Genomic DNA, 16,919 nt, shown 5'->3' on the forward strand with positions numbered 1-16,919 from the left:
TAGACGAGTATCAACTGGCAGCTACACATGTAAAATTTTCCACTTATATTTAGGAAAATGAGAAATATCAACTGATACCTACACGCGCAAAATCTTTCTAATATTGTATTGATCACTCAGTATTTTCTACATATCTTAGCACAGAGTATGAAGCATGAAGAAGAAACAAGATGACCAGCAATGTGTGCTAGTCATTTTTTCTAATATTCAGAAGAATTGTGTTAGTTATTACAGCATGATGTCTCCCTTCTCGTGATATCAAGTATAAAGTATCAAGAGATTCTCATCTCTAGAATAACCATGTTCTTAAAATTCGAACCGTGCATATACCCAATTTTGTGGAAGAACATATAGCCCATGGTGAAATTGTACTAATTGTATTTCAATATTTAGAAGAAATGCAACAGAATATAGCAACGTGACTTCTCTTTTGTCATGATATTAAGTACCAACTATCAAGCCAAGCCCTTCATATTTGAATTGTACTGCTCTCTGATTTTAAGGGAGAACACGTAGCCCATAGTGATACTATACTAATCATTGACTGAATTGGTCATTTCTTCCCAACATCCAGAAGCCTACCTAAATTGTATGCTATAAAGGAGTAATAACAAATTAACGATGCTGCAACTTAGAAAAACGAAGACAGAAGCATAGCAGTTTAAAGGCAGTACAAGGATCAGCTTAACTTGACCAGGGCCATAAATCCTCATGTCTACACCGATGGAACTATGTTTGTTCAGGTAAGATTGTAATAGTATGCTATAAAGGAGTAATAACAAATTAAAGATGCTGCAACTTAGAAAAACGAACACACAAGCATAACGGTGGCATCTCAATACATATATCTAAAGGTAGTAGATGGATCAGCTTAACTTGACCCTTATTAATGCAATGGATACACTAATCACAAAGTTCTTACAATCTTACCTGAACAAACACAGTCTTGAGCCTCGTCCTGTACTTCAGGGTGTCCGAATGCTACGACAAGGAGGTTTCGGAACATTTCAAGGAGTCTATGATGGTTAGCCGTTTTTTCACTCAATCCGCCATCTTTAATACTTGTACTTCCTGTGGTTTAAGTCGAAGTCTAATAACTGACTCTTTCCTGACGACGACAGAGGTTTTTCGAGGACGAAACCGAGAAGGTGAAAGGGTTCACGTCAGAATCCACCGTCAGCTACAGGGACCGGCTCAAGATCATGGTCGGGCTGGTCAACCCGGACGACCTCCAGCTGGGCTCTACGGAGAGGAAGCTCGTCCAGGCGTACAACGAGAAGCCAGTCCTCTCGCGGCCCCAGCACAGCTTCTACGAGGTACCTGAACCACGTCGTTCCTTGTTCGTATCGATGCTTCAGATAAACCACCTACCTTCGAATCTGCCATCTTTGCATCGCCAGGGAGAGGACTACCTTGAGGTGGACCTTGACATCCACCGGTTCAGCTACATTGCTAGGAAGGGGCTGGACTCGTTCAGGGCACGCCTCAAGGACGACATCCTCGATCTGGGGTTAACGATCCAGGTCAGATTCCATTCAGATCCTCCAACAGAGAAGAAGCAGAAGCTATCTATCACAGTCTTATTCAGCTTCTCCTTGTTTGTCTAAATTCCAGTTGACCGCTGTGATCTTGCAGGCCCAGAAGCAGTCGAAGCTCCCTGAGCAGGTCCTCTGCTGCGTCAGGCTGAACAAGATCGATTTCACTGACCAAGAAGTTCCAACAATAGTCACCGTTGATGCTGAAGTGCCAGAGGTGACCCTTTTGCGGGGATGAGGTTGTCCTCGCAGTCCACCGCCACGTCGCTAGCCACGTCGAGCGCCAGTGTCGCGACGGCGTAGATCGTCCGCATCCCTCCCCCTTCCTTGTGGCATCTGGCGGCACCATCGGCAATGACGGGGCAGTGGATGGGGCGGAGCTAGAGAGCGTGAGGCGAAGGTTACCTGGGCTTGGAGGTTGAGAGGGGGGGGGGAGTGGCGACTGGGTGGACCCAGGTCTCGCACGATCTGGGGAAGACGGCGGGGCAGACCAGGTAGCGAGCACGGCAAAAATCTTGAGAGTGGGGCGGCGGGCGCGGTTCTGTGGGTGAGCTGCAGCAGGAAATAGACGCTCGAAGATGGGGCCCACCTGTCGAGGGTGGGCAGAACAACGCGATGGTGAGGCGGTCGGCTTCCGTGCTGCCGAGCCCGAGCCAGGAGGCCAAGGCCGAGGCCGGCTTGACCGTCTTCTTCTCTGGCTCCTCCGCAGGGGACGACGGGCGGGCGTAGGGCGCGCGCTCGACGAGGCGGTCCTTGCGCTTGGCCAGGAACCGCTGCAGCGACGCCTTCCGGGCGATGGGCAGGTCGTCGTCGGTCGCGAGGCGCATGACCTTGGCCGCCTTCTCCGCCGGGAAGTCCTCGAACACCACCACCATGCCGCGCGTAGAAGATGGTGAGCGGCGGCGCCGCGACGGGGGCGGGCCCGCACATCTCCTCGGCCGTCGCGGCGGCCGGCCCCTGCTGCTCGTCGGCGCCGACGTCCGCGCCGGGCATCAGGCTCAGGGTCATGGTGGCCGGGGTGCCCAGAGGTGGAGGGAGGGAGCGGTTGCTAGCGTGCATGTTGGGAGGAGAACTGTGAACGGGAGGGGGCAGAGGGAGCCATGTTGCGCGTGCGGAAGGGGAGGGCGGACGGGAGGCGACGCACGCGAGACGGCGGACGGACGATGCACGAAAACAGGGCTTTGGGATGGACGGTGCAGATTGTGGGAAGGCAGAACGACAGAACGTAAAAAGGCAGACTACTATTGCTGTCTTAATTCATTTTAACATTTTGGACGACGCTTGCACCACTTGTTTTGTTTTTGCAAAATCTTTTGGAAATTCTTTTCAAAGTCTTTTTGCAAATAGTCAAAGGTAAATGAATAAGATTTCGAGAAGCATTTTCAAGATTTGAAATTTTTCTCCCCCTGTTTCAAATGCTTTTCCTTTGACTAAAGAAAACCCCCCCTTAATGAAATTATCCTCTTAGTGTTCAAGAGGGTTTTAGACATTAATTTTGAAAGAGGTCATACCAATTTGAAATTATATCAAAACTAAGATATCAATTGAAAAGCTTCTTTAATACAAAATTGAAACATTTTTTTAAAAAATTGGTGGTGGTGCGGTCCTTTTGCTTTGGGCTAATACTTTCTCCCCCTTTGGCATTAATCGCCAAAAATGGAGTCTTTGTGAGTGAAATATGAGCCCTTTTTACTTTCTCCCCCATTGGTACAAGTGAATATGAGTGAAGATTATACCAATTTTGAGAGATGGCGGAATACCGGCAAAGGATAGATAATACCGATGGTGTTGAGTGGAAGCGATGTCTTTGCCGAATACTCCATTTCCCTTTCAATCTAAGACTTAATACACAAGATACTCATGGAAACATATTAGTCTTAGCCTTGGCACAAGAGAGATAGGAAATATGCAAATGTACCAAGGGAAAGAGACATGGTTAAAAGGATATGTCAATTAAGCGCAAACAGTTTTATATAATATAGATTGCTCCCCCTAAATATGTGCCTTGAGAGGAATAAAAACTTTGGCCTTAAATGCCAAGTGCACATAATTAGGTTAATGAGAACACATCTATATCATAGAAACTGTGAAGTGCAATGTGTCATAATAAAAGTGTGATGCTCACGACAGACTATGCACTTATGGAAGCATGTTTGAAAAATTTTAAGCAATTACCCTTAAGGATTTCAAAGAGACTTAAGGACCTTCCACCTTTGAAACAAAGGTAGCTTATCCTCGTTACAAGGTTAAGCTTTAAGCTCTTTGACAATAAAATCACTTCACCTAGTTTTAACAAAAATGCATAAATGCAGGAATGAAATTTTTGAGAGGTTAAACTAGGTATGAAGCAGAGTTATGCATAGACATGCTTTCTCTTCCTTTTATACAAGATATGCAAGGAATGTATAGAAGAGGAAGATTTAGGTACATGTGTAAATGAGAGGAAGTAGTTTTACCCTTTTGTACCTTCACATAGAGATGCTCTCTTCATTGTGCTTTGTCCTTAGTCTTAGTTACTTAAGACCTATATTCAAGACAGTGTATGGAAATATTTTGCACAAGAGAGGGTTCTACAACTAGTGATCCTTTCCTGAGTCAATGTTATTATATATAAAGTAGATCACAAATTGCATAAATATATCATGAATTCTCCTTTTAAATTAGTGCATATCAAGAGAGATATCGATTGAAGTTATATGAGGCACTAAGAAACATAAGTGATAATTGAAGTTATTCAATGATCAAGCAAATAACAGGTGCGATCAAAAGAACAACATATGCATTAGTTTATCATACAAGCTTAAACCAGGAGAATCTAGTAAATATGCTACTTTAACAGTGAAAGTTATAATCTTTGATAAAGATGATATTACTTTACCAAGTTGGATTAAAATGTAGTAGCATAATTCATGAGAAACTTATTCTCATACTTGAGACTATATGAGATTACTAAGATAAAGTGTTAGTCTCAACATAATCAAGATATAGAAATAGGCTCCCCCTAAAGATATGTATTAAAGTTTGAAAGAATTGAATAGATGAACTCACTTTTAAAGACAAATAGGGAGAAGCACTATTCATCTTGATCAAGGCTTACAAGATTTGCAATAAACAACTTATGCCTAGTATTCTCACAATGAAAAGGATTTAGGATGCTTACAACCACACCATTGATTGTTTTGAAGACCTTATTGTCCAAATAGGTGTTGTTGTTCTTGATGTCTTCCTCTTTCATTTGAGTGTCCTCCCTTTGTAGTTGTCTCTTTTTTCTTCCAAACTTATTGAAAATACTCAAGAGAAATGTTAATAGCACAAGAGAGTATATGATGAAGGATGATTTCCTTAAATAAGAAATATAAACAATTCATCATCCATATGTCATACAGACATGAAGTAAAATCCTTATCATTAGTGCACATTATTAGAAAAGAGGAATATGCACCTTTTAAACATTTTGATCAATCATAGAAAATTTACTTCTTTATATTGATTTTATTATCACAACTTAAAAGCATATTGAATGCACAGCTAGCTGACTTAAGTCCAATAAAGAATCTATTCTTCATAGGTAGAATATGATAATTTAGAGTAAATAACCATTGATGGGAACTATATTTGATTAAGAAGATGAGTTCCTATTCCTTTGCTTTTACCTTTCTTCCTTTGGGTGAAGAGTACCCCTTGAGGCTTGTGCCTTGCACTTACTTTTTTGTAGATTTTTCATAAGGAAGCTCAAGAGATATGTCATTAGTAACACAAGCACTAGTTTCCCTTTTTGTAATCATTTTTGACAAGGAACGGAAAGTATATTACTAAAGCACGGAAACTTTATAATATGAACTAGATTAGTCCATGATGTATGCTCAGTTTTAACTAATAAAACAAGCATAGTTAATTCCTTAAGATTATGGGAACAACTCTAATTCATAACATGGAGAGCGATGAATGAAGAAGAATCATATCCAATTTAAGAAAGAGGCACAACATCATAGATCATTGGATTGACTTTTCTTTTCATGTTAAATTACGCATCTCCATAGAGAGAAACTTATTCTCTACATCTGAGACTACTTAGGTTATTTAGACAAAAACATTAGTCTCACGATTCTAGATAAAAAGAGAAATTCCCTTTATAAGTATCCTAAGGATTTGGATTCCTTACATGACACCCTATTCTTTTAAGAACTTGGAATATCTCTCTATATCTAGAATATGGCAATAATAGGATGAATAGTGTAAAGCATGCCATGAGGTTTTACAATAGTTTCAAGCATGTAGATTGCCATAGAATAGAAATGATGAATATGCAATCTACCATATGAAAGGAATTTCAAAGAATGGAGACATAATTTACAAACATTTTAAGTGCTTTCTATGTGACTACACAAGACACATAAGAAATGGTAATTTAAGATACTTGCACTTAAAAGCATAAATGTTACCATCCTTTGTCTTTCCTCCATGTTGTAGGCCTTGATTTCTCCTCACAGGATAATTCTTTATTTCCTACAACATCAATATCTTCCCCGAGATGATATGAGTATTAGACATAATAATTCAAGGCAACTTTGGGTCAATCTTGGATATATAGATCATTGAAGATTGATAGCTTGAGTTAATAAGAATTGAATTGACTCTTTCGAGCACCCCAAAGCTTCATATCATCTCCTTCTCCTTCAAATCTTGTCAAGCATGTTTTGGTACCCATCGCTTGATGGGTCCATCAAGGTTAGTCAACAAAGATCTAGGAATCCAAAAGTCCTTTGTGTTAGCTCTTGGTAAACTCATTACCTTTCTAGCACAAGTTACAATTTTGGGTTGCCTAGTTACATGTGAAATAATTGACAAGCTAGAAGTGGGATAGTTACCAATGGGACAATCCTTGCATTGATGTCCCTTCTTTCGGTATATGTAGCAAAGGCGATCTTCAAGTTTTGAAGATTTCTTCTTTCCTTGTTTCTTGCTTGCTACATGGTTAGTCAATATTTTCTTTCCTAACACTATTCCTTTTTGTTTCAAATAGGGACAAGACTTAATTAAGTGTCCCTTCTTTGAGCATTTGAAACAAAGTTTATCATCCTTGTTAATAATCAAGCCATTTTTAATATAGGGACATGACCTAATCGAGTGTCCCTTTTCAAAGCATTCACTACACTTTTTACTTCTCTTAGTGTGAAGTGTGGCTTGATCATTACCTTGGATGTTACCTTGCATGGAGGCATGGTTGAGGCTTTAGGCAGAGGTATTGATTTTCATCTTTTGTTCCTTCCTCTTGGCCATCCTCAAACCCTTGACATTTTCTTTAAGGGATTTAGTGCTTGCCACGGTTGTTCCCGTCTCAAGCTTCTTCACCATGTGATCACGGTTATCTTGAGAAGGTTGAGCAGTGCACTTCCCTTTTAGTTGTGTCAAGCTAATTTTTAGCCTCTCAATTTCTTCTTTGAGCTTTTGATATGTATTATCTTTTGTTCCTGCAAATTCTAGCTCAAAGGAAGATTTGCTTATCGACGGACAACAAGCATTAGCACATGGTAAAATAGTTTCAATTTGAATACATGTGCATGAGTGAGGTTGTTGGGATTTTAAGTTTTCTATCACAAGCTCATGAGCAATATTTAACATGATATGATCATCCATAAGATTTTCATGAGAACATAGAAGCATATCATATTTTTCTTGAAAAGTTAGATTTTCATCTTTTAGCTTTTCTACTTGGTCCTTAAGCAAGGCATTCTTATTTACTAATTGAGCAATACAATGTAAAGAGTTATCTTGCTCAATTGAAATAGTTTCATACCTTTGGACCAAATCAACATGAGAGAACTTTAGCTCCTCATGTTCTTTAGTCAACTCGTCAAATATTAGCATTTTAATGGAGAGAATATCTTCTAGCATTTGACGAGCTTCGCTTTGCTCTCTCGCTCTTTTTAGAAGTTTGAGCATGACCGCCTTATCTTCTAGGCTTAGATGAGCGTAGAGTTGCATGAAGCTTCTTTCATCCTCCTCATCCTCGTTTGTGCTTCCACCATCATTTTCATTAGCCACACAACATATGTGGGAATCGAAATTGGAAGACAAACCTTTTGGAGAGGTGGATTCATCGTTTGGTCTCCATTGTTCATTTTCTTCTTTTTCCTTCAAAGGTTTAGTTTCACAAGGACCAAAGGAAGTAGAAGCACAAAATGAACCATCATGTTTGGACTCATAAAATTTGGTTTTAATTATAGTCCAAATATCATGCGCATCACAAATAGGTTCATTATATCTTATTATGAAGGCACGATAATCTTCTTTGCTAAGAGATTTACTTAAGATGTCATAAGCTAGATAGTTTAAGCATATACATCTTAGATCTTCCTCGGAAGCATTTTTCCTATCATAGCCAGAAGGAATGATACTCTTGTCTAAAATTTGTTCTAATTGAGGATCTGTGGTTCTAAAAGCTTTTATCACCCTAGTAGAGCATGAATCATAATTAGAACAATTGGGAAGTAATATCTCAAGAGTTACCTCATTGTTTTCCTTCGGAGGTGTCTTCTTGTTCTTTTGGGATCTTCTACGAGCCATCACTTCGAGTTGTTAGACTCAATATGAAGTGCCTACCTTTGATACCAATTGAAAGTCGCCTAGAGGGGGGTGGATAGGCGAAACCTGAAAATTATAACTTTACACCCCAACTAGATCCCTTGATTAGTGGTTAGAACAAGATGCACAAATATCGGAGTGTAAAATTAAGTCCTTTGCTTGCAACGAGTATTGTGTTCAAAGAGTGCGGAATTTAATCAATTAACAATACTACTAGAAGTGGAGAATAATGCAAGAGGGCTTAGATAAGAAGAGGAGTAACACAAGTTCTTTCTTGCAAGGAGTTGCTTCTTCAAATGTGAATTTAACTTGAAGCAACACAAAAGGTATTAGCAAAGAGTAGTGCAAGAGAACTTAGAAAGGGAGAGAACAAACAAATCACAAGCAATAAACACAAGAGACACGGGTGATTTGTTTTACCGAGGTTTGGCCCACGAAGGCCTAGTCCCCGTTGAGGAGTCCACTAAGGACGGGTCTTTTTCAACCCTTTCCCTCTCTCCACCGATCACCAAGACCGGCGAGCTCTTCTTCTTCTTTGTCAACAAGAGACCGAAGTCTCCGCAAGGCCAACCACAAAGATAAGGGGCTCTTGCTAGCTTTACAATGAATGGGAGTCAAAACTCCACGCTCAAATGATCACAAGAGGTAGCACACACTTTCTCTCAATAATTCTCACAAGGCACTATCACTAAACGCACACGAGTAGCTCTTTCTTGCTTGATCTCTCTTTTGTGGCACTTGTGAGGCTTTGATGTGTATAGAAGTGTTGCTCTAGTAGATAGGAGTGAATACCCAACTCTTGTGTATGAAATGGATCAATGAATGCTTCTGAATGGGCTGGTTGGGTGGCTTTTATTGCCCTCAACCACCCATATAGCCGTTGGGGCGCATCTGCCGAAAATTGCACTGGCGGACGGTCCGCGGCTAGGGCCCGGACGGTCCGCGACCCTCCAACGGTCGATTCTGACATCTTCAACGGATACGTCTGACAGATCAACGGCTAGATCAACGGCTATCTGCTTCGGCGACACCACGCGGACGGTCTGCCCTTGGTCCCGGACGGTACGCGCCAGCTATGTAATTCCTTTTGCTCAACTTGTCACCTTCGGGCTGAACCAGGTCTTCACATGCGGACGGTCCGTGAATTATAGCCGGACGGTCCGCACTGTATAGTCGGACAGTCTGTGGTTCAGTCGGACTATCCACGATTTCAGTTCCTGGTCGAAATCGAAACAGTCTCGCGAACGGTCCGCCGCAAGGGCCCGGACGGTCCGTCCTTAGGTGTTTTTTTCAAAAAAAAAGCTTCTCCTGTCCGAAATAATCTACGGTATTCTGGACAGTCGATTTAGAATAATTGTAGATGAACTTATGCACCTGTGAAATGATCAACTAGAGCAAACTAGTTAGTCCAATTTTTTGTGTTGGGCATTTCAACCACCAAAATTATTTAGGAAAAGGTTTGACCCTATTTCCCTTTCAGCAAGTCTTACCCGTCAAAATAAAAGACTCTCAAGGATATGCTGGCCTTTGGGGATCAAGGTATAGCTTATCAATAATCAAAGACTCTGTTTGCAGAAATGCTTACTAATAGTGGATCCTTAAAAATCCAGTTTTACTTGTTAGGTTAAGTAAAGTTACCTGCATCTAGAGTTCTTTCCACCCTAGTTCAATCACTGGACCTATACTAGCCAATTTCTTAATAACCCTTCTTATTCACTGGAATGCTATGTGTAGGGTAGTGACCAATTCTTCATGTCCGCGAAGTTACGATGATCTGAATCGATTATACTCAGCTGAGGATCTCCAATTACATGACATATGTAGCACTTAACCCTTGCATATGTCAACTCACCACCGGGGTTCTTAAGACCAGATCAGGTTCACGCCAACCGAGAGCATAGATACACCACCGTCCAGCCTTTTGCCACGGAGGGTACACGCTACTCTCACCATCTCTCCACTCCCATTGCGTGTTATCTTATTCTGGTATTAGTCTACCCAAGGCAAAGCTTACCCATGATGAGGCATGTGACCAGTTAAAGGATCCTCGATCATCAAGCCTACATCGACAAGGTCCTTAATCGACTCAGACGGAGACACTACACCGGGACTCTCTTCTCGTGCAAGTCACCCCCCCGGTCTCAGCTTTATCATTTCAAACCCCAATGTTTGGTACCTGGCAGAGGTACATCTTTTCCGATGATGAACCCATCATGGCCATGATGGATCCACCATCAAGTTTTGTTTTTGAAAACATCCGACTCACTTTGAAGCATCATCTTTTGTCAAAACAAAACGTTTTGTTTTTCTAGAGCAAAGCTAAGCATAAGAAAAACCTTGTTTGAAAAACAGGGATTAAGGAGAAGTAATCAAATCCAAGGAAGGAAATGCAGCAACTGGTTTAGCACACAACTCCTATTACCTAATGCATCAAGTAAGTGAGAAAGATTTAAAATAGCAAGGAGGTGGCAAATGCACCAGGGCTTGCCTTGAGTGATAGGTGTGTCAGGCTCTGCTCCAAAAATATCAAAGTAAAAGCAGTTTCCTGCCTGAGGTTCTTCAGGTGGTGGTGGTGGTGTAGTCCTTGCTTCTTCAACTTATATTTCCTCCTTGTTCTCTAGATATAGCCATATATAATCATGAATGCTCATGTAATGCTCAAGAAAATGCAAAGATAATAAAAGTTTATTATCTAATGTCTTGAATATAACTTTCCTTCACGGATCTCTGGGAAATTAGGGTTTTTGGAGTCTATAGTGAAGTTCATAGGGTAGGGGTTAGGGTTTTGGGTTCTAAGTACCAAACATGGTTCAAATCATACCAAATTTTAGCCAAGGCTTCTAAATAATATTTAAAACTTATTTAAAAAGTTTGGTGAATTTTGGGATTATTAATTACTCTCTAAAATTCCAAAAGTATGGATTTTGGCTATCTTAACTGTCCCAAAATTCCCTATTGGAACTAAAAATCATGAAACTATTTTTATTAAATACTATAGAAAATTAGGAGCCTAACAAAATTGGTTTTGTATTTTTAGCGTTTTTCTGTAATTTTCTAGAATTTCTCTAGCTCTGGAAGAAAAGGAAAAAGAAAAAGACTCTACAGTGTTGGGCTAAATCTGGCCCGAGTCGGCCCATATACTGGCGAAAGTGCGCCTGCGCGCGCCCGCACTGTCAGTTTTGCGGAAACGCCCCTACCAGTTCAAAAATCAGAGCAGCAGACCTTGGCACTATTCACACATCTCACTAACACTTGCAGAAACACCCTTGCGCTTTCATTTCTTCACAATCAACGGTCCACGACACCGCGCGACGGAGAACCGAACTCCGGCGAGCTTGCACTGGCCAGAACACGCGATGACCGGTGCTCTCCTTCGGCTGGAACCTAATTCAAGCCCTAACAAGAGTTTTCCCTCAACTAATTTCATTAACGGAGCTCTAACACGCTCTGTCCACAGTGACAGCGGGCACCACGGGCAATCGAACACGTTCCCGGTGATCTAAGGGGTCCTAGTCCAATTAGCGGGGTCGGGGAGCATCAGGAGAACCTAAGGATGCTGAAACAGGAGAGCAGGTAGCATGAATAGACGTGGAATTCGCTGACCACGGTGAGGGCTCTACCACGGCGACGGAAAACAAAATTGGGAGCTGGGAAATTGGAGAGTGGTAGTGGCTAATCGGAGGCAGGAGTGGGTGCTCAGGCTTGGTGATGACCTAATGCAGCAGACCATGCCGTCAATTTATAGCGGCGCTAAGCGGTGGCCAGTGAATTTGGTTTGGCGCGGTGGCGGCCGGAGAGTGAGGAGAGTACTGTCGCGAGAGCTCAGTGGCATCTACCGTGACGGCCTCACCAGCGATGAACCAGTAGTAGAGAGTGGTTTACGGTGACTCACTGCCACGGGGTAAGGCATCGAGGCACGTAGCCTGGCCGGATAACGGCGAACGCCGGTGATGCCAGTGCGACTAACCACGGCGGGACACGGCGACCGGTGAGAACAGTGGCCGGAGTTTATCCACACGACGATCTTTACCACCCTGAGCCATATCCGGTACTTTGCTGAGCTCGAATCGCAACGGTGATGAGAATCCCGGTGCAAGATCACCGGCGGCGAGGGGGAATGAATTTGGGATCTTTTTTAGTCACTGTACAATGGAATCCCTATTCAGTGCGCCTGACAGCCCAATTTGCAGGGCCAAGATCTCAAATCTTTACATGACAACATTCTAATCTTCCTGTAACAAAGTTGTTGCCCGATGATCCAGCTACAAACTTTCTATAGCAACCATAGCTAAACACTCACTACATCATGGTCGAATCCCAGTTCAAAGATTGCCCAATCACACTCTCAGTCTGAATTCAGACTTAGGGCACTTTGACATCTCGACTTTGGGCTCATTTTACTCCAAATTTTTCATGTGACCATGGTTTAATCCCTATAGCAAAGTTGTTCTCCTTACATAGCTCTACAAACTTGATGTGTTGACCCTAGGAAAATTCTTCATAGTTTGAAATTACAGGGCTTCAAATTGACCCCATTCACTGATATTCACACTTAGCCATTGGAGCACAAATGTGATCTTTTTGCAAATAAGCCCAAAAATTATGGTTTCATTTGCAAATAAGCCCAAAAATTATGACTTAAGGTACCCTATTTCCATGATTTTTGCACTTAGGTCCAAAATGTGCACACTTTTACATATAACCCCCTAGGGTTTCAGTCCAGGGTTTTTTAGGGGTCTGTTTAGGGTTTTTGGTACTTCTAGGGTTTGGATATCACTTAAGTTCATTAATGGTAAAATTTTATGATTATTACTAATAAGTTTTGAAGTTTTCTTTTGTTTAGGCTTTGTTTACCCTTCTAAGCCCAGTTTAGGGTTAAGTACTGTACCCTAGGGTTTCACTTATAACATGTCCCATCAATACAACTTCGTTTGAAATTTTTGCCTAGTGAATGCATTCTAGGTGTGACAAACACATGATATGCCAATTCTTATGATGTTATGCTCAAATTTTAGTGGAAGTAACACCAGGGGTGTTACACAGCATATCCTTGAGAGTCTTTTTCCTTAGATTTGTAAGACTTGCGAAAGTACACTTCGTACTCAGGGTTTTCGAACACATGTTATTGCAGGTACTAGATTGGTGCTGCTGTGGATGGTGCTAAGCGCCGGTGGGCACAACCTTCTTATAGGTCTAAGTAGCTCTTCTATACTTCTTATTGAGGATGGTCACTTAAGCTAGCATATATTACAAACTTATGAAAATTATACATCATCCAAAGTGTAATACTTTGGATTTACTTTTATAATCACTCCAATCTTGTATAATGTAATATGAATATAACCTGTAACTTTTTGTAATAAATAATATCCACTGCAAATGCTGGTGTGTGATTTGTGTTTACTTAATCTTGTGATCCTGGTTATAAGTGGTTTATTTGGGGTCCTTGGTACACTCGGATGGATCCTGTTAAGTTATCCGGTGCACATGCATAGCCATCTGAGGTCTTTGAGACGAGGACAGGTGCATGTGGGCCCAATAACTTGGGAGGTTCTGCCATAGTGGCAATCTTCGGTGATCAGGTTGCGCCCGGGGCGCTGACCTCGCAGCTACGTTCTGAAAGGAAACGGCTCAAAGCCAGGATTGAGCGCCTTCGGACGCAACATACCAAGGCGATCAGGGATAAGTCGGCTGCCGAGAATAAGATCCGAAACCTTCTCGATAAGGTGATGGTGCTTGAGAAGGAGAAAGAGGACCTCGGTCGCTGGCTCAATGATGAGAAGGAAGATGCGAAGAACACCCGTGCAGTGGCCCATGCTGCCCGCAAGCGTGTCGCCAACCTGGAGCTTGAGGTGAGGAACATGCGCAGCTACCACGAGAAAACGGAGTCGGCCAACCGTGTCGAGTTGGATCGGGTGCACGCACTTTTTGTGGATGCGTAACGTGACCTCGGTGCGCAAACTGCTCTCTTCGACAAGTCGAGGGATGAGGTTGGGACCCGCTTCCTTGGTGGCTGCAAGAGGTGTTAGAGTCTCTCCCGTCCATTGTGATGGGCCTTATGTCCTATGTATTGCTTGTGTCCTGCGAGGGGGCTGCGAATGCCTTATCCCGCGAGGGCTGTAGGCACTTCGAGGCCTTCGATCAGAGCAACAAGGTCTTTGATGTTGGTGTATTCCAGGTCGAAGACGACGTGCTAAAGCGCTCTACTGGGGCACTTTACGATATGATATGGGGTCCTCACGGCCACGGCGTCGTCCAGGAGTGGGCCGACCGAGCACTTGCCTAGGTACGTTTGTCTTTGACGAGGGTGGTGTGTCTGTTCGTTGTCTGAAGCATTGTTATGTTGTCTTCGCAAACGATGAGGGATGAAGAAGTGGAGGACCTCGCCGGCCTAGAGAGTTCGATGGCAAGAAAGAACGCTGAGGTGGAGACGAGTGCGGAAGAGCAGTCTTCGCTCAAGGAAGGCGACGCTGAGGACCCTACGACAATGGGGACATCTGTGCAGGTTTAAAGAATATAGTAGGGGTGGTGGTTTGACGGTGTTCGTTTTGTATGATACTTAAGATCAGCTGTTGCGTAGGTTCCAGTGTCTGGACCTTCGCAAGCAAACTTTGATGATAACGAGAATGATGAATCGTTAATGTGTCGAAGTGTGATAGTTCTTAGTAGTGATGAATCTGATGATGAATACGATGTTGAGTCATGGCCTTCGGAGGGTGAGGGGTTGAGACCGTTTACTGAGATGGACGACGAGTCTTCGGAAGATGATCTAGATTATTTTGTGGCGCTAGATTTGTCTTTCGCTGAGTCTCCGTCAAGGTTTGCTCCTACTGTGGTTGTGGAGACATCACCTAGGGTTGCCTCGAGTGAGCCATGGGGATTGGGGTGTCAAAATGAAGTGTGGGAATGCTTGGTGAGTCTTTGCAAGGCATTGGAGTCCCTGAAGACGCCGCCGAATGGGAATGGAGAAGTTTCATCTCTGGAATGGAATGTGGTTGGAGGGAACCCGAGGAATCATCCTTGCTCTGACGGCCGGGTCATGTTTCGGAGAGGGGGATCTGCGGGCTCTTTTTGACGGCGAGGAGTTGAGACTGATGTTGTTCAACTTCCATGAAGCCAGCCTTATCCCGAATGAAGAGCCGATGTAAGATGCATGTTGCCATCAACGTCCTTTGGTGAATTTAAGCGAAAACGTTGCCCTCGCTCCCCTTCCATGTATTTGAATGATTTGCTTGTGCTTATTGTGTATCTTGTATTAGAAATATGATATGCCCGTTTGTTGGGGACTTGTTCTCAAATGCTATGAATTAAGAACAAGGCAACATAAAATGTTAAATGTTAATGCCCTTCGTCCGCTGAAGCATTATTTCCTCAAGGATTTAATGAACTTCGGACGAAGGTTATAATGACACAATTACAAAGATTGTATCTTCGTAATTGAACTTTCAAAGATAATATAAAATAACACAAGACATAAAGCATTAAAGACAAGTAAATTAGAAGTAAACAACATCATTTGCATATTATATAAACTTAAGATATTCAAATACAATATTTAGGTACATTTATACCTCTGCCTTGGCAAAGAATAATTTCCGAGTGATGTGGTTGCAATTATATGAATGCGTGAACAGTAAAGGAATACTGTTCACTATTTATAGGCACAGGACACAACCTGTGAACAATTACAATCATACCCCTCATAAAAGTTTACAACATCGACTCAAACTCTTATGGACTAAAAGGTCATTCTATCTTTAAGTCGGTTTGTAATTCCGAAGCTTCATGAACGGCACCCTTCGGCATCACGTACATTGAGGAGTCTTTTCACTTCATTCCGAGCACCTTCGGCCTTGTCATCAAACATCTTCCGAAGCCTCTGCTTTCTGGGTCTGAAGGATGGATCAACATTGAGCGAGTGCTCAATAACATCCCTGTTAACTCCACAAAGATCATTAGCTGACCAAGCAAAAACATCTTTATTGTTGAACAGAAACCTTATCAAGGTTTTTTCCTGCTCTTCAGACAATTGAGATCCCAATAGCACCTTCTGATCTGCTATATCCTCACATAAGAGCATGGGCTTCGGCTGGTCAGCCGAAGCAGCTTTTTCCCTTCTGAACTTGTATTGCTCACAAGCTTCAGTTATGGATTGCTTTTGAGTCTGCCCAATTTCCTTCGGCCCTTCTGGCAGCTTCTTGACTTCCATGAATAGCAATGGGCCCTTGGTCCGAAGGTATCTTCATGCAAAGATAAGCTGGATGCAGAATTGCTTCGAAGGCATTGAGAGTACCACGACCAATGATTGCATTGTAAGGGTATTCCATGTCAACAATATCAAACACAACTTGTTCAGTCCTTGTGTTGTTGATAAATCCGAAGGTCACTGGCATTGAGATTTTGCCGAGTGCTACAATCTGCCTTCCTCCGAAGCCGCAAAGGGGATGTGTGGCATCAAGAATTTTATCTTCGGGCTCTTGCATCTGTCTGAAGGCCTTAGCAAATATGATATCAGCTGCGCTGCCTGTATCAACCAAAACATTGTGGACCAGAAATCCTTTGATAACACAAGAGATAACCATAGCATCATTGTGTGGGTAATCCTTGAGTTGAAGATCCTCTTGGGAGAAGGTAATAGGAATGTGAGACCATCTTGACTTGATGAAGGGTCCTTCCACCCCGATGTGTTGTACCCTTCTCTGTGCCTCCTTCTTCTGCTTCTTGTTGGCTGGCTCTGAGCATGAACCGCCTGTTATTGGGAGTACCAGCTTCGGAGCCGAAGCAGCTCCAGCTTGAATG

The 16,919-nt window shown here is 42.6% G+C and overlaps 1 protein-coding gene and 1 pseudogene across 1 annotated transcript; one reads left to right on the top strand and one right to left on the bottom strand.

Moving 5' to 3' along the window:
* The first annotated feature begins 1,202 nt into the window (after window positions 1-1,202).
* LOC103628581 (uncharacterized) lies at window positions 1,203-1,773 on the top strand. The gene is made up of 3 exons (XM_008648755.1): window positions 1,203-1,316; window positions 1,401-1,523; window positions 1,636-1,773. The coding sequence occupies exons 1-3, from the start codon at window positions 1,203-1,205 to the stop codon at window positions 1,771-1,773; spliced, it is 375 nt and encodes a 124-aa protein (XP_008646977.1).
* A 163-nt stretch (window positions 1,774-1,936) lies between these two features.
* LOC103628582 (protein TIFY 11b-like) lies at window positions 1,937-2,546 on the bottom strand (annotated as a pseudogene).
* Between the last annotated feature and the right edge of the window lie 14,373 nt (window positions 2,547-16,919).

This window comes from Zea mays, chromosome 5 (genome assembly GCF_902167145.1).
Source record: "Zea mays cultivar B73 chromosome 5, Zm-B73-REFERENCE-NAM-5.0, whole genome shotgun sequence".
NCBI classification, from domain to species: Eukaryota; Viridiplantae; Streptophyta; class Magnoliopsida; order Poales; family Poaceae; genus Zea; species Zea mays.

Bases quoted from the DNA above. Each gene is read 5' to 3' on its own strand.
- LOC103628581 (XM_008648755.1), top strand. From the start codon at position 1,203: ATGGTCGGGCTGGTCAACCCGGACGACCTCCAGCTGGGCTCTACGGAG. The intron at 1,317-1,400 runs GTACCTGAACCA...TTGCATCGCCAG, and splicing joins CCCAGCACAGCTTCTACGAG to GGAGAGGACTACCTTGAGGT. The intron at 1,524-1,635 runs GTCAGATTCCAT...GTGATCTTGCAG, and splicing joins ATCTGGGGTTAACGATCCAG to GCCCAGAAGCAGTCGAAGCT.